Below are 24324 nucleotides of genomic sequence, written 5' to 3' on the forward strand. Positions count from 1 at the left end.
ATTTTGCATGGTTATTTTCATTTTTAATTTTTATATTCTACTTAATGTTTAGTATTTTGTTCGATACTTATTTTTAAAATATAATTTACTGCATTATATTGTATGTCTGCAACTATATAAGAGTATATATATAAAGAAGATACATAAATGAGCAAATTAAGTTAATTTGGATATGCAGAAGATATAAAAATAAATTTAAGGAACCACGGAAAGGGGGGGAGGAAGTAAAGCTTCGAAATGTTAAGGTGATGATAAATTTGATGAAATGTATTAATCTGAAAAGTATAGCCATATATTGGTTTTTGAACAGAATGCATTCCAGTGTTCTGCAGCCAATCGGAAGCTGCAGAAGCCATGCCAGATGTTCAGTTTACAAAGCAAAGTTCGCAAACCAGAACACCTACTTCCAGGTTTGCGACGTTCGAGGTCCAAGTTGTTTGTGAACCAAGCTGTTCGAAAACCAAGGTTAAAAAAAAAACTTTTTTAAAAAAGTATGGCTCAGTCAGTGGAGCACAAGACTCTTAAGGTGCATCTACACACAGGGGGAGGAAATGCTATAAATAAGTCAGAAATTAAACTGATATAATAATAATTTTAAAAAACCTATGTCAAATTGCAAAGAATTTTTTTGCTCTCCAGCGCCACCTGGTGTTGCATGTTTATAACGCATTCAAAGCGCTGTTTTTTTACTAATGTGGCTGATTCCTTAATCTTGCTTAATCTTGAGCCTCACACTGGGCAAAGCAATTCTTGCATTGCAGTGGGGTTGGTCTAGATGACCCTCGGGGTCCCTTCTGACTCAACCATTCTATGAACCCCTGGCAGAGGTAAAAAAACCTTTGTATTAAAACCTCCGACGAAGGCAATTCCGTCACTTTCCAAGGCAGCTCTATCCGCCAGCCTTCCTGCTAGCTTAGTCACAACAGAGCCCATGTTATTTATTAATTCTTCCTTTAAAAAAAATGTTTCCTCGGATTCTGCTTTGCAAACCCAACCTTATGTCCGGTCTCCCTCCCAGGGAAGTACGTTGCCATCGCTTGCAATGCAGCCTTGAAGATTCCCCCAGGTACAGGGAGATATTTTTATTATTAATAATATTATTATTGCTGCCTGCTCTCTGAAGGGGTTAAATGCACTGAGAAGCGGTGGGATGCTAGAGAGGAAAGGCATTTGGGGAAGCGGAGTGGGAGGGGCTCCTCCAGAAAGAGGGAGAACGCAAAGGCATCTTGCGCACCTTCAACCCTGCTTTGCAAAAGAAATGATCTTTGGAGAGGAGCTGGAGCTTTGATGCAGAGAGCAAAGCCTGGGAATTTGCAAGCTTGGAGACGGTTCTTGCTTCTGCCTGCAGAAACCTGCTTCAGGACCAGAGATATTTTGGACTTTGGCGGGGAACAGGGTCTGGGGGGTCTGGTGAGTGTTTCCATCTCTTGGTTGTGCAATTTGGGGGAAGGAGACCCACACAGAACTGCAGGGACCCTCAACCTCTCCCTGACCTATTCAGAATGGGGGATAAAGTGACCAGGGGCCACTAGCCACAGGGGCTATGTTTTCAGGGAAGATGTGCGCAATTGGAACTCACTTCCACCTGGGTAGCTTTAAAAGAGGACAAATCCATGGCAAATGAGGGTGGTCGTGCTCTGCCTCCACAGCAATGCTCCTGATATCCCCAGTTTTAGAATCATAGCATTGTACATTTGGAAGGGGGTGCCCTGAGGGTCATCCAGCCTTCCCCCCCCCCAGTGATGCATGAAAAGTGGGGAGAGGACTCTTGTGTTTGAATCCTGCTCGATAGGCCCCTGGTCTGATCCAGCTGTCAGGCTCAGCGGTTTTAAAACAGCAGCACTTTAAAAGAAGCTTCAGTTTAAGAGCATTTGTCTGTCATGGATGTGGACTAGATGATCCTTGGTTTCCCTCCAGGCTCTACAATTCTATGATTCCACCCCATGATCTCAGGGTTGCCAGGAGTAGTATTCTTCAGCCCCCAAATGCCTGGATAAACAGTTATTGTTATTGTTATTATATGTTGCCCATCTGACTGGGTTGCCCCAGCCACTCTGGGCGGCTTCCAGCAAAATATGTTTTAATAATGATGTAGACAGGCTCACTTCACTAGGGAGGATATTTCCACAGCTGGGGAGCCACCACCGAAAAGGCCCTGTCATGGGTCGGTGCCAGTCTTTACAAGGAAACAACAGAGAACCCCATATATGATTTTTGATAGACTAAGCATGTGAAATAAACTAGAAATGTGTAGTTTTTGTATTCATTTTTCTTTTTTAAAAATTTTATTTATACTTTTCAGATTAATACATTTCATCAAATTTACCATCACCTTAACATTTCGAAACTTTGCTTCCTCCCCCCCCTCTTTCTGTGGTTCCTTAACTCTATTTTTAATATCTTCTGCATATCCAAATCAACTTAATTTGCTCAACCACTTTAAATATATACTCTTATGAAACTGCAGGTTATTACAATAAATCTGCCAATGTTCTTATCTGTTTACAGTTTATCTGTAAATATTCAATAAACCATTTCCATTCTTTTTAAAAAAGTTTATTATCTTGATTCCCTATTCCATTTCTGCATATTCCCTAAGTTTCTGTGTCCGTTCTTCTTTTGCAGGGACTTCTGCTGCTTTCCATTTTGGGGCTAGTGACATCAATCAATCAATCAATCAAATCTTTATTACTGTCATAGACCAGCATACAGGTGAAACTCGGAAAATTAGAATATCGTTGAAAAGTACATTTATTTCAGTAATGCAACTTATTATTTTAATTTTAATTTTTACAAATGCTTACTTTTGGAAATTCCACAGTAATAAAACAAATAGTTACAGCAATACAAAAATAAACATCGCTATTACATTTCATTAATTACATTCCATTTATAATTGACCCGCCTAACGACAAATAATGACAATTGCAACAAATAAAGGCTTGACATATCTTGCTTTGCATGTCATGCATCCATCTCATATATTGGTTTCACCTTTTAAGTTGCATTACTGAAATAAATGCACTTTTTGAAGATATTCTAATTTTCTGAGTTTCACCTGTATAGGCGGGTAACATTCTTGCCATTATAGTAGCATAAATAAATAAATTTCTATACAGTTTAGGTATAGTTCCCAAAAGAATATCTGGTTGGTGTTTATCCATCCAACTTACTGACGATGCAGTCGGGGAATAAGTTTTATTCCAGAAAATAAGAATATAAGGAGTCTTATTCGCAGAACAACTTGTTGTTTCGTAGGGCTTAGCATCCTCTCTCCTTCCTGCGCCCCCAACATATGCAGCCGGTCTTTGCCTTGAGCCATGATGGGGACAGCCTTGGACCAAAAGCAGAAGATGGGAGACGAAGACTCAGCTGTCCCTTATCCAGGAAGAAGGCATGGTGCTGCCGGGAGTAGAAGCAGTGGGGGATTCTGGGACGGAACCAGGCAGGAGATGCCGGTCCAGGAGGAGACTCTCGCCTCAGAGATGGAACCTCAGCTCTTCAAGCCGATCCACTACCAGGAAGCCAAGGGGCCCCGAGAGGTTTGCAGCCAGCTCTACTATCTTTGCCATCAGTGGCTGAAGCCGGAGAGACACACCAAGGCTCAGATCCTGGATTTGATGATCTTGGAGCAGTTCCTGGCTGTCCTCCCCCCGGAGATGGAGAACTGGGTCAGGGAATGTGGAGCGGAGACCAGTTCCCAGGCGGTGGCCCTGGCCGAAGGTTTCCTCCTGAGTCGGGCAGAGGAGAAGAAGCAGGAAGAACAGCAGGTGAGAGTTGGGGCTATACAGCTACAAATATAATGTTTTGGTTTTTTAAAAAAATCATTTTTATTAGTTTTCCAATACAAACAGCCAATTATAATGTTCCAAATACAATATTCCAATTAAAAACAATAAACTAAAATAAAAAAAACCAAATTGTCATCCAAATTGTCAAGTTTTTTTTTCCGGACTCCCCATAGTCTGGACCTCTGAAGCATATTTCAATATCTCATTCCTGCTCTTCTCGTTGTTTTCCTGTTTTCCACATTCCAATTTTATAATACTGTACAAATATAATGTTTTAATACAAATGTGACACTAGATGGTGATGATGAGCTAATGACAAATTCAATATACATGTATATTTTAAAACTTTTTAAAAAGCATTTATATATATGTCTAACCCATCTGGGAGGGCATGGTCTCCCAAATTGCCAGCAATGAACTCCAAAGCACCAGACTGGTCTGATTCTCTCTCTCTCTCTTTAAAATTAAATAGATTTTATTAAGGTTTATAGAGGAAAAACACCAAACTTGATATTTTTTCCCTTTCTTAAAAAAACAAACAATACTTTTATATAGATGCAATAAAAACACAAAAAAAGGGCAGAGAGAGAAATAGAGAAGGAAAAAGAAAGAAATTTATAAATAGAAAATAAGTTTAATGAGAAAGACAGAAAAATAAGATTTAGAAAGTAAAGAACTTCCGGCTCTTTGCATTGCAGGGTCTGTTTACGGAAGAAGCAACTGACTTCTCTGAGGTGCAGAATACGGCCCCCGTGGACTCCCAGCCGAGTTTTCTGTCCAAGCGCAAGAAGGACGACGAAGACGCCACCTTGCAGGGTAAAGACGAACAGGATAAGATTTCGGTGTGGCCTCCCTCTTGCCACAGTGGCTCCCTACTCTCCCTCCACTGTCAAAGGGGGTTGCATTCCCTCCGAATATTTTCTCCCGGAAATTGCAACTGGGGAAAGTGCTGGGGGTTAGTTGCAGGTTTCCGCTGAGTATCTGGTGGTTGGCTACTTTGACAATGCTATGCTAAACCCGATGGACCTTTGACCAGACCTTGTAAGGGCTCCCCTGAGGTTTAATAATGTTTCAGGCAGTAAGGCTGTTGGACCAGGACCTGGGAGACCTGAGTTCGAATCCCCACTCAGCCATGATGGATCAGTCCCTGTGTCTTGGCCTAACCAAACCTCCCAGGGTTGTTGGGGAGAGAAAATGGGGAGCGGGAGAGTTACATGCGGGGAGAGGGAGAGTTACATGCACAACCTTGAGCTCCTTGGAGGAAAAAATACAGGAAACAATACATAAATATAAATACAGGAAACAATACATAAATAAATAAATCTGTGGTCTGCTTTGGTGTTCCCTTGAGCTGGGTGCTGTGGAAATGCTGAGTTCAAGCAAATGTTTCCTTTCAACAATTTAAGAATTCATATATCCACACTTTTTTAAAAAAGGGGGGGGCTCATGTGGGAGGAAAATCTTTGCTTCCAACTCTCAAAATAAGATACCCAGAAACGGTGAATAGGAAAAATGCAAAATGTATTAAAAGGCTTTTAAAAAGAAAATAAAAATTGAAGGAAATTCTGATTCTGCATATTGGGATATTGATCTTCAGCCAGCCTCAAATTCCATTAGTCTGTAAGGCCTTCCTTACACCTTTTTGCCATTCACAGGAGAAATGCCAGCTTCCCTTCCTTCTCGTCTGGCAAAAGCATCTTTTGGGCAAGTGGATCAGGTAAGAGTAATAATGATGATTATTATACCCTGCCCATCTGGCTGGGTTTCCCCAGCCACTCTGGGCAGCTCCCAACAGAATATTAAAAACATGATAAAACATCAAACATTAAAAACTTCCCTAAACAGGACTGCCTTCAGATGTCTTCTAAAAGTCAAATAGCTGTTTATTCCTTTGACAGCTGATGGGAGGACATTATTTTGTGTTGACATCTATATATGGGCCTATGGCCGCAATAAAGTATTGATTGATTGGCCAAGTATCAACCATACTTGGAATTTTGCTTTGACTACATTGCAATGTAAATAAAAAACGTACCTCATACAAACACTATTCCCCTCACAATACAACAGCACAGCGAAAAGACCCATTACCACCAACTGGCCTCCCTTCCGCCCACAACTACAGATTCAACAATTTGATGGCAGAAGGAAAAAAGCTATTCCTGTGCCTAGACATTTTTGTAAATAGAGTCCTATACCGACATCCAGATGGGAGTAAATCAAACAGGTGATGACCAGGATGCGAAGGGTCTCACAGCAATTCTCTCTGCTCTCTTCCTGACTCGAGCGGCATAAAGTGTCTCTGTTGGAGGCAAACTAACACCAATTACCCTCTCTGCAGTTCTTACTGCTCGTTGGAGCCTCTTCTTATCCAGCTTAGAAGCTGTACCATACCAGACAGTGATGGAATTACAGAGAACAGTTTCAATAGTACTTCTATAAAATTGGACCAGCGATTCTTGGGGCAGATTAAATTAAAACTAGATCTTAAGATGACCCTGAGGCTGCTTAGCCAGGGGGCAGGACTATGTGCGTTAACCGCAAGAGGTTTTATTTTATATTTGCATTCCAGGTGTCCTTTGAGGAGGTGGCTGTGCATTTCACTGAGGAGGAGTGGGCCCTGCTGGATCTGGGACAAAGAGCCCTGCACAGGGAAGTCATGGCGGAGAATGGCGGGATCGTGGCCTCTCTGGGTAAGGCTGCCTTTCCTGTGTGGCTCATCACGTCAGCTTGTCAGAGAGCAAACAAAATAGGCGTCCCCATGTTAATCCCTTATAAGGGCTAGATGGGGAGGGAGGGTGGGAATCCAGTTCATTGCAAAGACATGTTCTGCACATGAGCATCAGAAAGCTCCCTGAGTGCATCTTAGGGATGGAATTATCTGCTGACTTTTCACTTTCATTCCACTTTCAATTTGCATAACGCCTTTCTATGGTAATATGTACCGTATTTTTTGTTCCATAAGACACACTTTTTTCCTCCTGAAAAGTAAGAGGAGATTTCTGTGCGTCTTATGGAACGAATGCATGGTCCCTGGAGCCGAATTATTAATATAATAATAATAATAATAATAATAATAATAATAATAATAGACCAATCTGATCTTGGGCAGGAATTCCCTTTGTGGAAGTCAGTATGTAGGCTCACGCCAAAATTCCCAGTTAGAATCATAGAATTGTAAATTTGGAAGGAACCCTGAGGATCATCTAGTCCAACCCCCTGTAATGCAGGAATCCTTTGCCCAACGTGGGGCTCGAACCCATGACTCTGAAATTAAGAGTCTCCTGCTCTTCCGAGGGTGTAGCAATGTGTTACAGAACAAAGTCCAAAGATTCTTTGAGAGCTTTCCATTAGGACTTACCCTCTATAGGAAAAAATGTACCGATGCAGGGAAAAAACCTATATAACTGCTTTGGATGTGGAAAGAGCTTTCATGTGAAAATAACACTTTGTTCTCATCTAACAGCCCACACCTGGGAGAAACCATATAAATGCCTGGAGTGCGGAAAAACCTTCAACCACCACAGAAATCTCACTTCCCATCATCGAATGCACACAGGGGAGAAACCCTACAAATGCTTAGAGTGTGGGAAAGGCTTTTGTGACAAGAGAACCTTAACAGATCATCAAAGAAACCACACGGGGGAGAAACCCTATACCTGCTTGGAGTGCGGGAAAAGATTTAACTGGAAGAGGAGTTTCACTATCCATCAGAGAAATCACGCGGGCGGGAAACCCTACACATGCCCAGATTGTGGAAAAACCTTCACATGGAAGAAAAGCCTCACTATACATCAGAGATCTCACACGGGGGAGAAGCCCTATAAATGCCTGCAGTGCGGGAAAAGCTTCACACAGAAGGGGCACTTTACTGCACATCAGAGATCTCACACTGGGGAGAAACCCTGTAAATGCCTGCAGTGCGGGAAAAGCTTCACGCAGACAGCACACCTCACCACACATGAGAGATCCCACACGGGGATAAAGCCATATACCTGTCCGGAGTGCGGGAAAAGCTTCAGTGTGAAGGCAACTCTCCGTTCCCATCAAAGATCCGACACGGGAGAGAAGCCCTATAAGTGCCCAGAGTGCAGGAAAAGCTTCAGCGTCCTCTCGAACCTTCGAAGGCACGAAAGGATGCATTGCGGGGAGGAGCCATACAAATGTTTCGAGTGCGGGAAAGGCTTCGGCGACGGGGCGAGTCTGGCTGACCATCGGGGACGTCACACGGGGGAGAAACCATATCCGTGCCCAGAGTGCGGGAAAAGCTTCACGCAGAAGAAAAGTCTCGCTGTGCATCAAATGGGTCACACAGGAGAAAAGCCATACAAATGCCTGCAATGTGAGAAAAGCTACAATTACAGGAAAAACCTCACTGACCACCAGCGACGTCATACGGGAGAATAACAGGAACACATGGAGCTCATGGGGGAAATTTTGTAGTCCAAAGGCAACCCTCACTGCACATCAGAGAACCCACACAGTGTGGCTTAGGAGTCAACTCCTAGGGGCTGAGGTCCCTTTGCCCCCTATTAAAATATTTGAGGAGGCTGCCCCCCCCCCCAGTTGATGGACATTACCATTCTAATGTGTCTTGTAATCAATTATGTGGGGCAGAGCTTACCTGGGCCCCCTGAAGATTTTATTTGAGTTGGCAACCCTGCAGTGTGGAAACCTTCAAAGGCCAAAAGCGTAGAATGAATTTCAGGCCTCCCCAAAATCCTTGGCTCGGTTTCTGAATGGCTGACTGTGGATGTACTGAATCTTAGTCCAGATATCTAGAATGTTGAAGTGTGTGTTTTCATGGGTTTTTTTAGTTTATCACTAATTTTAATTATTTTAACATTTGTTTCAAAGGGGTTTTTTTAAACCGCTTTTCTCAATACAGTCGTAGCTCGGAAGTCGAATGGAATCTGTTCCAGATGTCCGTTCCACTTCCAAAACATTTGGGAACTAAGGCATGGCTTCTGATTGGCTGCAGGAAGCTCCTGAAGCCAATCGGAAGCCATGGAAGTCCTGTCAGATGTTCAGGTTTCAAAGAACGTTCACAAACCGGAACAATAACTTCCAGGTTTGTGGCGATCGGGAGCCAAAACATTCGTCTCGCAAGGTGTTCGGGATCCAAGGTATGACTGTAATGGTATAGCTTCATTCTTTTCTCTCTATATATATTTTTATTAAATTTTCTGTTTTACAAATTAAAATACTCATTTAAACATCCTTAAAGTATCAATGACTTCCCTTCCTCTCTTTCCATGGTTCATTTTGCCTATCATAAATCCCTGCATATTTTACATAAACTAAACCATTCAGTATTCCATTATTACATCCATCAAAACTTATTTACTCTGTTGAATTTATCTTAATGCTGCTTAATGTTTTCAAGTATACGCAATTCCCTCCCAAAAAAATATTCAATAAACATTTTCCAATCTTCTCTAAACGTATGTTCTTCTTGTTCTCTTATTCTATATGTTAAGTCTGCAAGATGCACATATTCTTTCAGCTTAAGTTGCCACTCTTCTTTGGCTGGGACCTCGCTTGTTTTCCATTTTTCGGCTAACAAAACACGGGTCGCAGTAGTAGCATACATCAGTGCTCTCCAACCTTTTTATCGCCGCGGACCAGTCAACGTTTGATCACTTTACTGCGGCCCGCTGAGGGGGGGACGTTGATTGTTTCACCGCCCGCTGAGGAGGGGACGTTGATTGTTTCTATTTTATTTAGATTGTTTTGATTTAATAATTTTAATTTAATTGTATTTAATGACCCGGTACCGGTCCATGGCCCAGGGGTTGAGGACCACTGGATACATGAACAACCTTTTTTGACACCTGGGAATTTCCATCTGAAATTCCTTCATTTGTTTACGGTCCAGCGGTGTATAAATTTCTGAAGCAAAAAGTAAACTTGCTGAAACTGAACTAGTCCTTTCTGTGAACCCCCATGCCAGCATTCTTGATTGTAAATGTTTTAGGGCAGAGACCCCCCCCCCCTCTCTCTCTCTCTCTCTCTCTCTCTCTCTCTCTCTCTCTCTCTCTCTCTTTTAAACTGTCGCAGATGACATCACTCCCCGGGACCAACAGAGAGAGGGGTGTCGTTATGTCATCCACTTCTCCTGGGAAACGGGGGGGGGGGGGGCTGACTGAGCCACAGCAACGCATGGCCGGGTACAGCTAGTTATTTTAAAAAAATTATCGGATCCTATATATGGAACTCCCTGCCTATTGAGATCAGACAGGCCCTGTCACTGCACTCTCTTTACGGGGCCTGCTATAAACATTATCTGCTCAGATATGTAGAATGTTGGCATGTGTTTTTAAATCCTTTTTTAGTTTAACACTAATTTTATTTTATTTTTTTTAGAAAAGTAAACGCTTGTTTTTTACTGATAATTTTAATTTATTATTATTATTATTATTATTATTATTATTATTATTAAGCAAGCAAGCATTATATAACTTTTAGGATTTTTTTAAACAGCAACAACAACCCACTTCTTTGGCTATGAAGTTTTTAGCGTGTTTTGTCGTATTGTGGTTTTTACTGCCTTTTTTTTGCTGCTTGGACTACAAAGGGTTAAATGCACCGATGCTTGGAGGCAGCTTCCTAGATAGGAAGGAAATTGGCGGGTGGAGGCTCTTGGTCCTCCGAAAGCGGAGGCCCCGCCCCCTCCCGCCTGGCTGATCGCTCCTTGGAGGCTGGTGCGTAGGGAAGAAGCAAAGGAGTTGTTGCTGGTTGTTGCTTCGAGCTGGGATAAAGTTTTCCCAGCGTTGTGGAAAGAGTTTCCCTTGAGGTTTCCAGCTTCAGGGGGTCTGGTGAGCCCCCTCCCCATTTTCCTGGGTGGAAGGGAAGACCTGCAGAGGTGCAGTGGAGGCTAGGAGAAAAGGCTTAAAAACTGTCTTGCACTGAGTCAGACCAATGGGGCCACCTAATATTGCCGACACTGGCTGGCAGCAGCTCTCCAGGGTTTCAGGTGGTGGGATAGGTGGCATAGAATCATAGAATTGCAGAGTTGGGAGGGAGGAAATGCGTTCTCCCCATATTTAGTTCCCCGCTTGATTTTTTCCAGCTGCCCCATTGCAGAAATACTGTAGGAAGGCAGTGCGGTGTAGTGGTGAGAGCAGAGCTTTCCAAATTGTGTTGCGACACATCGTTTGCAGTGTGTAGGTGTGTCTTGCGAATGTTTGTCACGTTCCTCCTGGAGCTGGAAAGGGTTTAGTTTAACCTCTGGTTTGCTTGCGAAACTGAATCAACGTGTCGCGAAATGATACGTGTCTTTAAAAGTGTGTCTCCAACATGAAAAGTTTGGAATGCTCTGGTCCATCATGAAGCTCACTGGGTGGCCTTTGGCAGCCTCACAGGGTTGTTGTAGGGTTTAACTGAGGGGGGGGGGAGGTTAAACCATGTGCCCTTTGGAGAAAAAGTCAGGATATAAATGCAGTAAATGAGATCTTCTGCTGACCTGCATAAGAAAGCTGGAGGGGCCAGCCAGATGGAGATGTCAGTTGCCAACCTGGCATCCAGAGATCTCCGTAAGGCCGAAATGTGCCCAGGGGATTTCTAGCACTGAGGAGGGGGAGGAAAACATCCCCAAGAGGGGAGCGAACGCACTCTTGGCTGAGAGCACAGCCAGGGATGTGGGGAAGAAAAGGCAGGGAAGCGCATGTGAGGACTGGGCTGGGGAAAACAAACTAGATCCATCCAATAATATTCAGTGAAATAAGGCAGAAAGCAGGGCTGCCAGACACTAAGTGGATCCACAACCAATTACAGACACAGCCAAATAATTCTAGTTGCATCCCCATTTGATACCATTTTAAACAGCCACAGGATTCTGGGAGCTGTTGTTTGTTAAGGGCTCTGAGAGCTGTTGGGAGATTCCCTGTTTCCTCACAGAGCTGCAATTACCAGAATTCACTGGGAAGGGGGGTTGATTCCTGTTTTTGCAGAGGGTTGGGCTAGATGGCCCTCAGGGTCTCTTCCACCTCTACAGTTCTATGAATTCTAAGCCCCTCTGGGAACTGTAGCTTTGTAACTAGCAAGAGTTTTCCCCTCGCAGACCATCTCGTTCACTTTGCAGGGCTTGGCTTCCTCCCCCCACACCCCGCCGCCACATGCACAGCCAATCTTTGCCGTAAGACAGAGACTATTGCAGAAGCGACCCTTCAGCCATGTTGGAGCAGGAAGCGAAGTTGTGGGAGCAGAACGCAGTGAGCCCTGAAGCAGGAAGGAGCACCGACGCCGTCGGATGCGGGCACAGCGGGGAATTATGGGACAGAAATGTGCGGAAGGTCATAATCAAGGAGGAGACCCTCAGCTCTGATGTGCCGTGCCAGCACTTCAGGGGGTTCTGCTACCAGGAGGCCAAGGGGCCCCGGGAGGCGTGCAGCCGACTCCACCATCTTTGCCGCGAGTGGCTGAAGCCAGAGCGACACACCAAGGCTCAGATGCTGGACCTGGTGGTCCTGGAGCAGTTCCTGGCTGTCCTCCCCCTGGAGATAGAGAACTGGGTGAGGAGATGCAGAGTGGAGACCAGTTCCCAGGCGGTGGCCCTGGCCGAAGGTTTCCTCCTTAGCCAACAAGAGGATGTGAAGCAGGAACGGCAGCAGGTGAGAAGTGTTCATGCCCAAGGGTCCCAATTCAGGTTCGACAGGCTCCAGACCACCAGCCTTGGAATCTGGAACCCAGGCTTGGTCCAATTCTGCAGCCCCTGTTCCTCTGGGATAAACCATAATCTCCAGATTCCCAGGTATCATTTTTTAAAAAAAGTAGATTCCTAACATTCTAAGAAACTGAGGCAAAAACATAAACACAATTCTTCCATTTTTTGGTGAGAAATTAGCCCATTTCATTCATCCTTAACGGCATTTCCTTTGACTGCCCCACACTGGAAAAATCTGTGTGTGTGTGTGTGTGAGAGAGAGAGAGAGAGAGAGAGAGGGAGAGAGGGAGGAGAGCAGGAGATGGATTTGGGGTGGGAGGAGGGATGAATATGTGAATCAGGAGAGGTTTGTGTGTAAGAGACCATGAGTTTGGTGTGGTCACCTTGTAAAAAGGTAAAAGGACCCCTGGACAGTTAAGTCCAGTCAAAGGTCTAAACCACAGAGCCTAGGGCTTGCCGATCAGAAGGTCAACGGTTCGAATCCCCGCGACGGGGTGAGTTCCCATTACTCGTTCCCAGCTCCTGCCAACCTAGCAGTTCGAAAGCATGCCAGTTCAAGTAGATAAATAGGTGCCACTGTGTCAAGAAGGTTAACGGTGTTTCTGTGCGCTCTGGCTTCCGTCACGGTGTTTCATTGTGCCAGAAACGTTTTAGTCATGCTGGCTGCATGACCCGGAAAGCTGCCTGTGGACAAACGCTGTTACATTGGAAAAAACAACCACCGCTTTTTAATGGAATGGCCCACAGAGGCCTTTTCTAATCCACGCTCACACATTCCTCTTGTAACCCTACTAGGTCTTTGTATTTCAGGGCCTGTTTGCGGAAGAAGCCACTGACTTCTCCAAGGTACAGAACACGGCCCCAGTGGACTCTGAGCAGAGGCTTCTGTCCAGGTTGATTAAGCAGGAGGAGGACGAAGACGCCACTTTGCGGAGTAAGGGCTAACAGGATAAAATATCAGCTTGGTCTTCCTCTCACCACGACGGCTCCATGCTCTCGTTCCACAATCGGAGGCAGTATATTCCACTGAATAGCAATTGTTGGGGATCGCAAGCAGAGAGGGTGCTATTGTGCTTAGTTTCTGCTTGCGGGGGCGCTTCCTGTAGGTATCTGGTTCGCCACCTTGAGAACAGGATTTTGGACCAGACCAGACCAACACATTTCACTAGACACATGTTAGTAATTTGTTTTTGTTTTTTGCTTTTTTGAAATAGTTTTTATTTGATTTTACAAATTAAGAAAATAATAACAATACACCCATAAACATACACATTTACAGGTTACACCGAATCTCCAGACTTCCCACCTCCCCTCCCCGGGTCCTATTATTAAACCTTTTCTACTGCATCTTTTCCAATAATATATCTTTTATATAACTCCATTGTCTCCCTAGTACTTGCTACATTACAAGTGTTATTGCAATCCTGCTAATATTTTCATCTGTTTACAGTGGTCTCCAAAGTTCCTGAGCTTTCCAGTCAGTTTTGCCATTTCGGCACAGTCCAACAGTTTAATTTGCCATTCTTCTCTGGTAGGGACTTTATCTTCTTTCCATCTCTGGGCTCGTAGCATCCATGCGGCTGTCGTCGCATACATAAAAAAGTCTTTTCTGCTTCCTTGGAATATCAGCACCTATAATTCCTAATTAAAAAAACTTCTGGGTTTTTTTTAAAAAAGTTAATTTGGACATTTGTTTCATTTCATTATATATCATTTCCCAGAATGCTTTTATTACCTTACAAGACCACTGCGACGAACCCCCTCGCCGATGTTGACAATAGATTATGAGACGAAAGGGTACAGGGGTAAAGCAATCCCCACTCAATTCCTTACGCCTTAAAATAAACCCCTCAATTCTGGGCTTCTCAGTAAAGAGAGTCTAATTCCAGCTTTCGTGGCCTGATCTCACAAACACTCAGGGCTATTTGAATGAACAACCTCTTGCCTACAGAACAGGGACTCCCTCAACTCAGATCCCCACTGTATCAGTCTGCCATATCACCCTGGCAAACTTGTGGCCCTCTAGGTTTTCACCATACTGCCCTTTCTGTGTGACTCTAGGACACAAACTATCCCCTTTTCTTTTCCACCTCTCTGAGTTTTAATACGCTGCTGGAATAACCAAGACGATACTCTTTGGCACAAAAAGAAGATGAATTTTATTTTCTTGAGAACATAGGGTTTTCTTTTCTTAACAATGCATAAGTTTACAAGCTTAGTTACCATTATACATTAACTCTGTCAGACTTCAAGTTATCCTAAGCCTAACCTAAACCACCACTATCCTGGCCCCACACCCTCCTTCTTCCCTCTTCGTAACCACACTCCCCCCCCCCTCCAACTGCCAAAACGGTTATTCCCTCCTTTTTAAACCGGGCACCATCCGGCCTCCTAAAGATGCGCTGTCAGTTAAGCTGGAGGTGGATTAACTCTTTCTAATCCAGGGTGTAATAAATCTTCCATCCTGGGGCTAATCCGTTACAACCACCACATATGATAAAAGCTGCCGCCTTTTCCTTTACATTTCCAACAGATATTTGTTAGTAATTTGTTGATCATCCTTATATCTTTGTACCCCTCATAGGAGATGAGCCAAGTATGCCAGCTATATGTTCTACTTCATCTCTCCCTTCCGGTCCAATGGAAATGGTTTCTGGGCAACCGGATCAGGTAAGAGTGACAGCGCTGGGATTCTCTGGCTTCCTCTGCCTGCAGCCTGTCTCCCTGTTCCTGAAAGAATTGCCTCTTTCCCTTTCCGCCTGTCAGAGTTGCCCACTGCCAATGCCACTCCCTAAAGGCCCAATTCCCCCATTATTGCCCTGGCGGAATCAGCTGTCGGACCACACTTAGCAGTGGCAGAACTGTCAAGGGACACATACAAAGAGTTTATTAAATTTATATACCGCACCACATCCAAAGTTCTCTGGGCGGATCACAAGAGAAAAGTTTCTTATCTATTTAGAACTGCCCTGTATCTTTGTACTTTTGTCCTTCCAGGCTGTGACACCTTATTGTTTAAAACTCTTGATCCCCCCCCCCCCCCGTTCTTATGTTTGCCCTTTTGTTGTTGTTGTTGTTGTTAATAAAATAAATGTTATTAATAATCATTGGGGGGGGGACTTGGAAAAACATCGCACCAAACCATGGTTCGGTCTAACCATAGTTTAGAAACCAAGCTTTGATTCAATGCAGGCTAACCATGGTTTTGGCCATGCCCCACCTAAGCATCTCTAGAATCCTGATTTCCCCCTCATGACATATCATTCTTAGGATTCAAAAAGTGAACTCCTATTCATGTGGAGGAAGTCCATTAACTGTTAATAACTCATTCTCAAATTGCCCCCCTTAAAAATAAAATCGAGGGTTGCTGTTGCATTAACTGTTAAGAGCAGGCGTCGGCAACATTTTCTGGCTGTGGGCTGGAGCATTCTCATGGACTATTGTCCTTGGGCCGGACATGTGCAGAAGTGATTTCTGATCTGCCCATGTCCGGGGCACCGGAAATCACTTCTGCGCATGTCCGCAGTGCCAGAAATCGCTTCTGCGGCTGTGCAGATGCCGGAAATTGCGCCATTTCCGGCGCCGCTCGACGAGTCCCTGCACCGCACCATGCTGGTTTAGTACAGCACGTGGGGGACTTGCTGAGCGGGCGGCTCGGTGACTGGGCGGCTCATGGGCCGGATAAACGGCCTCTGTGGGCTGCATCCGGCTCATGGGCCGGAGGTTGCCGATGTATGGTTAAGAGAATAAGAACTGTTACATTATATATATATATATCTCTTTGTTTTCCTTCCTTCCTTCCTTCTCAGGTTTCCTTTGAGGCAGTGCCTGTACATTTCACCGAAAAGGAGCGGACCCTGCTACATCCAGGCAAAATCACCCTACACCGCAAAGAATCCATGGCTGAGAATTCTGGGGTTGTGGCCTCTCAGCATAAGTGCCCCAAAATCTCCAGCAGGAAGAGGACTTTAACCGACCACCACCAAGGAAATCACGCGGAGAAAAAACCGTACACCTGCCTGGAGTGCGGGAAAAGCTTCACACGCAAGAGGAGCCTCACCATCCACCAGAGAAATCACACAGGGGAAAAGTTGTACAACTGCCTGGAGTGTGGAAAGGGCTTCACACAGAAGGGACACTTCATTACGCACCAGAGATCTCACACGGGAGAGAAGCCCTTCCAATGCCTGGAGTGCGGGAAAAGCTTCGCGCAGAAGGGGCACTTCACGGCCCATCGAAGATCCCACACGGGGGAAAAGCCGTATACCTGCCCAGAGTGCGGGAAGAGTTTCACGCAGACGACACACCTCTCCACACACCTGAGATCTCACACGGGGGTGAAACCGTACACTTGCTTGGAGTGCGGGAAAAGCTTCAGCGTCAAGGCCACACTTCGATCCCACCAGAGATCTCACACGGGGGAGAAGCCCTACAAATGCCTGGCGTGCGGGAAGAGCTTCAGCATGCTGGCGAACCTCAGGAGACACGAGAGAATCCACGCCGGGGTGAAGCCCTACAAATGCTTTGAGTGCGGGAGGAGCTTCTGTAAGAAGGCAACCCTAACTGACCACCAAGTAAGTCACACAAGGGAAGAACAAACGGTGTACAAATTCTTTTAAATCAAACGAAACCTCCACGCCCAGAGGGGAAAGCTCTGTGCAGAAGAAAGCCCTTTGCCATATATCGGATGAGTCGCACAAGGGGGAAAGCCACAAGGGGGAAAGCCAAGCTTTCCTTGGAAGACGAGCCTCACTGCACATCAGAGAATCCACCAAGTGTGGAAACCTTAGAAGGTCAAGACGGTAGAATGACCTTCAGGTCTAATAAAGCCCTTGGATCAGTTTTCAAACGGCTGATGGGGTGAATGAAGAACTGGCAAGATGGGGGATACTATTGGCGGGAGTTAGGAATGTCAGAATAGATTGCTGGAACCATCCAATGGCCCCTCTAATCTAGCATCCCATTCTCACAGTGGCCCACCAGATGCCAGGGGCAAACCAGCAAGCAGGATTTGAACACAAGAGCACTCTCCCCTCCTGTGGTCTGTAGCAACTGGCATTCAGAGGCACTCCAGGCTCAGTTCAAAGTGTGGCCGTTGACATTTTAAAAGGCCAAACAGCCTGGGAAACAGAGTATTGCCTCCGTGCCTACAAATGTTGTGACACTTTGGGCACGAGCATGAAACATACGAGTCGATTCCTGTCAGGGCGGGTGTCGGGCCCGGGTCCGCAATAGCTCACTAGGTGTCAGTGAAGTTAAACTCTTTAGTCAAAGAAACAAAACAGTCCAGGCCTAGTGAGCCACAGCTGCTCTTCCCGGTAGATCTTGCCCCAAGGAGGCCATTGCAAGGACTGAAGCTTTCTTCCAAGCAATCGGAGACTGCGCCAGCAAACAGTCTGCCTTTGCTCTTCCCATTTCATACCTCTTCTGGTTCCAGGAGTCAGGGGAGCCTGTCGCAGCAGGAGGGGGAGACTCCCTGGCTTCCTCACCAGCCAGATTCATTCCAGCCTCTGCTTCTGCCTCTGATTCTGGGCTTCTCTCTGCCACAGACTCTCCCCACTCACTAACCCGTTACTTCTTCAGCTTCTGACACCTCCACTTTCCCCGTCTTCTCCCTGTGATCATTCATTGCCGTCCCACCACGAATCCCCGGGCTCTGAGCCTTCTTCTCTTGGGGGTTCCCCAGCTGGTTCCTCTCCCTGTTCCTCTGCATCCAACCATCCCATGACATTCCTTGACCAAGAGAACTTGTAGCTCATTATTGAATTACAAAATCCAAATATCGAGATTGCTCTGAATCTCCTGACTCCCCCCCCCCCCATCGCTTCCATGGGTCCTTTTAATTCTATTTTCAGCTGCAAATCAGTACTTCTCCAATTTTTCATCTTCCTAAGTTATCTATACGTTCTGTTACATTAAAGGTAAAGGGACCCCTGACCATTAGGTCCAGTCGTGACCGACTCTGGGGTTGAGCGCTCATCTCACATTATTGGCCGAGGGAGCCGGCGTATAGCTTCCAGGTCATGTGGCCAGCATGACAAAGCCGCTTCTGGCGAACCAGAGCAGCACATGGAAACGCCGTTTACCTTCCCGCTGTAGCGGTTCCTATTTATCTACTTGCATTTTGACGTGCTTTCGAACTGCTAGGTTGGCAGGATCTGTTACATTACAAGTGTATTTAAAATCCTGCTAATGTTTTGACCAGTTTTTGATTTTGCATATACATTATAAACATTTCCCATTCTTTTTTAAATTTCTTGTCTTTTGGTTCATGTGCGTCCCAGTTAATTTTGCCATTTTGGCATAGTCCATCAACTTGATTTGCCATTCTTCTCTGCTCTGGGCTGGCTCTTCCTTCTTTGGAGGTCTTTAAGCAGAGGCTTGACAGCCATATGTCAAGAATGCTTTGATGGTGTTTCCTGCTTAGCAGGGGGTTGGACTGGATGGCCCTTGTGGTCTCTTCCAACTCCATGATTCTATGATTCCTTCTCTCCCTCTGATCTTTTCTTTCTGCTTTCTGTTCCGTAACTTTATATGCAAGGTGGTTGTTTTTTAAGTTTTTATGATGGTGTTTTAATGGTGGGTCTTTGGGGTGGTTGTTTTTGTTGTTGTTGTTTGCTAAGTTGTACCGCTGTATGTCATGTTTGTATAGTTCTTTTGAATATGCTTGTAAGCAACCCTGGAATTGGAAGCTGGGGGATAAATGTCCTGAATAAACAAACCTTCCATCCTTCGTTGATTATCCAAACTGACACTCCCCCCACCCCACCCACCTAAGCATCTGAACTTGGAACATAAGAAGTTGTCAGATTGTTAGTTCATTAAGCTCAGTATTGTCTGCTCTGACCGGCAGCATCTCTCCAGAGTTTCAGGCCAAGGGACTTCAAAACTCCTGATCGGCTGATGCCAGATGATTGACAGGCAGGCAACTCTGCTCCCCCTCTGAAATTTTGTCTGTGTTGGTGCTGGGCTCCAATAAGGATTTTGGACCCTCTGGCAAAAATGGGTTCCCAACCCTTGGTTCAGAACCGTTTCTCTGTCGCTGTGAGCAAACACTTGCCTACCCAGCTATACTTTCACAAGTGGCCTTGAGAAAGGACCCCTGACCATTAGGTCCAGTTGCGGACGACTCTGGGGTTGCAGCACTCATCTCGCTTTACTGGCTGAGGGAGCCCGGTGTACAACTTGAGTCATGTGGCCAGCATGACTAAAACCACTTCTGGCGAACCAGAGGAGCACACGGAAACACCGTTTACCTTCCCACCGGAGCGGTACCTATTTATCTACTTGCACTTTGACGTGCTTTCAAACTGCTGGGTTGGCAGGAGCTGAGACCAAGCAACGGGAGCTCACCCTGTCGCAGGTGATCGACCTTCTGATCAGCAAGCCCTAGGTTCAGTGGTTTTAACCCACAGCGCCACCTGTGTCCCCGGCCTTGAGAAAACCTTTCCACAAAGCCTCTTGAGGACCCCAGCTGAACAGAGGGCTGTCTTGGGTGCGAGAACAGCTTGCCTGAGTTTTCGTAGGACCCTTGGTTCCTATGAAAGCTTCCTGCCCCTCTTAACGTTCTCTGTTAAAACATTTTATTATCAATTTTGAACATCCTCGCAATATCCCCCCCCTCGACATCCAGAAGACCAAAGAAGAAAGCTGGGGGTGGGGGGAGGTTAGATATTGACCAAATGAAAAAAGGAAATCTTTGTAGAATACCAGGGCCCCCAAACATTTTGGGGCCACTCCCCCCTTGGTTTCTTAAATTCATCCCCAGTGCCCCATACTGTATAAAAAGAATTATTCAGAATAGTGGCACTAAGGAAGATGATGCAGCTGTACCTTGGTTTTCGAACAGTTTAGTTCTCGAACGTTTTGGCTCCCGAACACCGCAAACCTAGAAGCGAGTGTTCTGGTTTGCGAACTATTTTTGGAAGCTGAACATCCGATGGGGATTCCGTGGCTTTCAATTGGCTGCAGGAGCTTCCTGCAGCCAATCAGAAGCCACGCTTTGGTTTCCGAACGTTTTGGAAGTCGAACGGACTTCCAGGACGGATTCCAAGGTACAACTAATGCAAAAATAATAATAATCAAATCAGTAACAATTGTTGGCATCAGCTTGAGACAATTGAGCGTGCCTCCGGGGGTGAAGTCCAACTGCTATATTAGCAGTACCTCCCTGGGGAGCAAGCCTGAACAGTGTGGATGGAGGTCCTGGGCTGCTCAGATGACAAGACCCCCCTGTAAGACTCACTGATGTGGTCCAAAGGAAAGGAAAGCAAGACGTCTGGCACAGCTTGGCTGCAGGAGTTTCCGGAAGGAGGCGTACAAGGCGCCATCCAACCGTCTTAGGGACTCCACTCCAGATTTGTGTAGGGTTTACTCCTGAGCTTTTTCTTATTATACCGCCTTAGGGGGAAGATGTCCCAAGATGTCCCAAGATGGACAGGTCATAGTGGAGAGTTTTGACTAAATGTGATCCACCTGGAGAAGGAACTGGCAAGCCACTCCAGTATCCCTGCCAAGAAAACTCCATGGACAAAGACAACAGGCATATAAAAGTTATGACGCTGGAAGATGAGCCCCTCAGGTCGGAAGGCGTCCAACATGCTACTGAGGAAGAGCGGAGGACAAGTACAAGTAGATTCAGAGCTGATGAAGCGGCTGGGCCAAAGCCGAAAGGACGCTCAGTTGCGGATATGCCTGGAAGCGAAAGGAAAGTCCGATGCTGTAAAGAAAAATATTGCATAGGAACCTGGAATGTAAGAACCATGAGTGGAGGTAAGCTGGATGTGGTCAAAAATGAGATGACAAGAATAAATATCGACATCCTGGGCATCAGTGAACTAAAATGGAAGGGAATGGGCGAATTCAGTTCGGATGACTATCATATCTACTACTGTGGGCAAGAATCCTGTAGCAGAAATGGAGTGGCCCTCATAGTCAACAAAAGAGTGGCAAAAGCTGTAATGGGATGCAATCTCAAAAATGACAGAATGATCTCGATACGAATCCAAGGCAGACCTTTTAACATCACAGTAATCCAAGTTTATGCACCAACTACCGGTGCTGAAGAAAGTGAAATTGACCAATTCTATGAAGACCTACAACACCTTCTAGAAATGACACCAAAGAAGGATGTTCTTCTCATTACAGGGGACTGGAATGCTAAAGTAGGGAATCAAGAGATAAAAGGAACAACTGGCAAGTTTGGCCTTGGAGTTCAAAATGAAGCAGGGCAAAGGCTAATAGAGTTCTGTCAAGAGAACAAGCTGGTCATCACAAACACTCTATTCCAACAACACAAGAGACGACTCTACACATGGATATCACCAAATGGACAGCATCGAAATCAGATTGATTATATTCTCTGCAGCCAAAGATGGAGAAGCTCTATACAGTCAGCAAAAACAAGACCTGGAGCTGACTGTAACTCAGATCATCAGCTTCTTATAGCAAAATTCCAGCTTAAACTGAAGAAAGTAGGAAAAACCACTGGGCCAGTAAGATACAATCTGAATCAAATCCCTTATGAATACACAGTGGAAGTGAGGAACAGGTTTAAGGATTTAGATTTGGTGGACAGAGTGCCTGAAGAACTATGGATGGAGGCTCGTAACATTATACAGGAGGCAGCAATGAAAACCATCCCAAGGAAAAGGAAATGCAAGAAAGCAAAATGGCTGTCCAACGAGGCCTTACAAATAGCGGAGGAGAGGAGGCAAGCAAAATGCAAGGGAGATAGGGAAAGATACAGGAAACTGAATGCAGATTTCCAAAAAACAGCAAGGAGAGACAAGAGGGTCTTCTTAAATGAGCAATGCAAAGAAATAGAGGAAAACAATAGAATGGGGAAAACCAGAGATCTGTTCAAGAAAATTGGAGATATGAAAGGAACATTTCGTACAAAGATTACCATAATCAAGGACAAAAGTGGTAAGGACCTAACAGAAGCAGAAGACATCAAGAAGAGGTGGCAAGAATACACAGAGGAATTATACCAGAAAGATATGGAGGTCTCGTACACCTCAGGTAGTGTGGTTGCTGACCTTGAGCCAGACATCTTGGAGAGTGAAGTCAAATGGGCCTTAGAAAGCATTGCTAATAACAAGGCCAGTGGAAGTGATGATATTCCAGCTGAACTGTTTAAAATTTTAAAATATGATGCTGTTAAGGTGCTACACCCAATATGCCAGCAAGTTTGGAAAACTCAGCAATGGCCAGAGGATTGGAGAAGATCAGTCTACATCCCAATTCCAAAGAAGGGCAGTGCCAAAGAATGCTGCAACTACCGCACAATTGCGCTCATTTCACACGCTAGCAAGGTTATGCTTAAAATTCTACAAGGCAGGCTTAGGCAGTATGTGGACCGAGAACTCCCAGAAGTGCAAGCTGGATTTCGAAAGGGCAGAGGAACCAGAGACCAAATAGCAAACATGCGCTGGATTATGGAGAAAGCTAGAGAGTTCCAGAAAAACGTCTACTTCTGCTTCATTGACTATGCAAAAGCCTTTGACTGTGTCGACCACAGCAAACTATGGCAAGTTCTTAAAGAAATGGGAGTGCCTGATCACCTCATCTGTCTCCTGAGAAATCTCTATGTGGGACAAGAAGCTACAGTTAGAACTGGATATGGAACAACTGATTGGTTCAAAATTGGGAAAGGAGTACGACAAGGTTGTATATTGTCTCCCTGCTTATTTAACTTATATGCAGAATTCATCATGCGAAAGGCTGGACTAGATGAATCCCAAGCCGGAATTAAGATTGCTGGAAGAAATATCAACAACCTCAGATATGCAGATGACACAACCTTGATGGCAGAAAGCGAGGAGGAATTAAAGAACCTTTTAATGAGGGTGAAAGAGGAGAGCGCAAAATATGGTCTGAAGCTCAACATCAAAAAAACCAAGATCATGGCCACTGGTCCCATCACCTCCTGGCAAATAGAAGGGGAAGAAATGGAGGCAGTGAGAGATTTTACTTTCTTGGGCTCCTTGATCACTGCAGATGGTGACAGCAGTCACGAAATTAAAAGACGCCTGCTTCTTGGGAGAAAAGCAATGACAAACCTAGACAGCATCTTAAAAAGCAGAGACATCACCTTGCCGACAAAGGTCCGTATAGTTAAAGCTATGGTTTTCCCAGTAGTGATGTATGGAAGTGAGAGTTGGACCATAAAGAAGGCTGATCGCCGAAGAATTGATGCTTTTGAATTATGGTGCTGGAGGAGACTCTTGAGAGTCCCATGGACTGCAAGAAGATCAAACCTATCCATTCTTAAGGAAATCAGCCCTGAGTGCTCCCTGGAAGGACGGATCGTGAAGCTGAGGCTCCAATACTTTGGCCACCTCATGAGAAGAGAAGAATCCTTGGAAAAGACCCTGATGTTGGGAAAGATTGAGGGCACTAGGAGAAGGGGACGACAGAGGACAAGATGGTTGGACAGTGTTCTCGAAGCTACGAACATGAGTTTGACCAAACTGCGGGAGGCAGTGCAAGACAGGAGTGCCTGGCGTGCTCTGGTCCATGGGGTCACGAAGAGTCGGACACGACTAAACGACTAAACAACAACAACAAGGGGGAAGATGATAAAGTGATTTACAATATACATAAAACCAAACAGGAATCAAAATACAAGCCAGACACCAATTAACTACTGTATATGTCTTCTTCATGGGCCTCCTCTAGAGGTCCAGAGGGTGGCAACATGAGAACGGGGCCTTCTCTGCAGTGGCTCCCTGCCTGTGGAATTCTCCCCCCAGGGAAATTCGCCTGGCGCCTTCATTATACACCTTTAGGCGCCAGGCAAAAACGTTCCTTTTTAACCAGGCCTTTGCTTGACCTGATTTACATCCTATGCCCTTTTATAATGTG

General features: G+C 45.3%; 2 protein-coding genes across 4 annotated transcripts; both read left to right on the forward strand.

Annotated features, from left to right (window-relative positions):
• The first annotated feature begins 1178 nt into the window (after positions 1-1178).
• Positions 1179-9231, forward strand: LOC118081230 (uncharacterized). Of its 2 annotated transcripts, XM_088663976.1 has the most exons (6): positions 1179-1410; positions 3259-3770; positions 4490-4607; positions 5447-5508; positions 6364-6484; positions 7258-9231. In XM_088663976.1, exons 2-6 carry the CDS (start codon positions 3321-3323, stop codon positions 8196-8198), a joined length of 1692 nt encoding a protein of 563 aa, XP_088520102.1. In that variant the 5' UTR covers positions 1179-1410; positions 3259-3320; the 3' UTR covers positions 8199-9231. The 2 variants fall into 2 exon arrangements, with proteins under 2 accessions (XP_088520102.1, XP_088520103.1); XM_088663977.1 differs by lacking the exon at positions 1179-1410 and having other exon boundaries at positions 2273-3770.
• Positions 9232-10461: 1230 nt separating this feature from the next.
• LOC148687139 (zinc finger and SCAN domain-containing protein 31-like) lies at positions 10462-16289 on the forward strand. Of its 2 annotated transcripts, none has more exons than XM_088664254.1 (4): positions 10462-10609; positions 11875-12403; positions 13252-13390; positions 16266-16289. In XM_088664254.1, exons 2-4 carry the CDS (start codon positions 11966-11968, stop codon positions 16274-16276), a joined length of 588 nt encoding a protein of 195 aa, XP_088520380.1. In that variant the 5' UTR covers positions 10462-10609; positions 11875-11965; the 3' UTR covers positions 16277-16289. The 2 variants fall into 2 exon arrangements, with proteins under 2 accessions (XP_088520380.1, XP_088520381.1); XM_088664255.1 differs by having other exon boundaries at positions 13267-13390.
• Positions 16290-24324: the final 8035 nt, after the last annotated feature.

The sequence above is a fragment of the Zootoca vivipara genome, chromosome 2 (genome assembly GCF_965207765.1).
Source record: "Zootoca vivipara chromosome 2, rZooViv2.hap1.1, whole genome shotgun sequence".
NCBI lineage: Eukaryota > Metazoa > Chordata > Lepidosauria > Squamata > Lacertidae > Zootoca > Zootoca vivipara.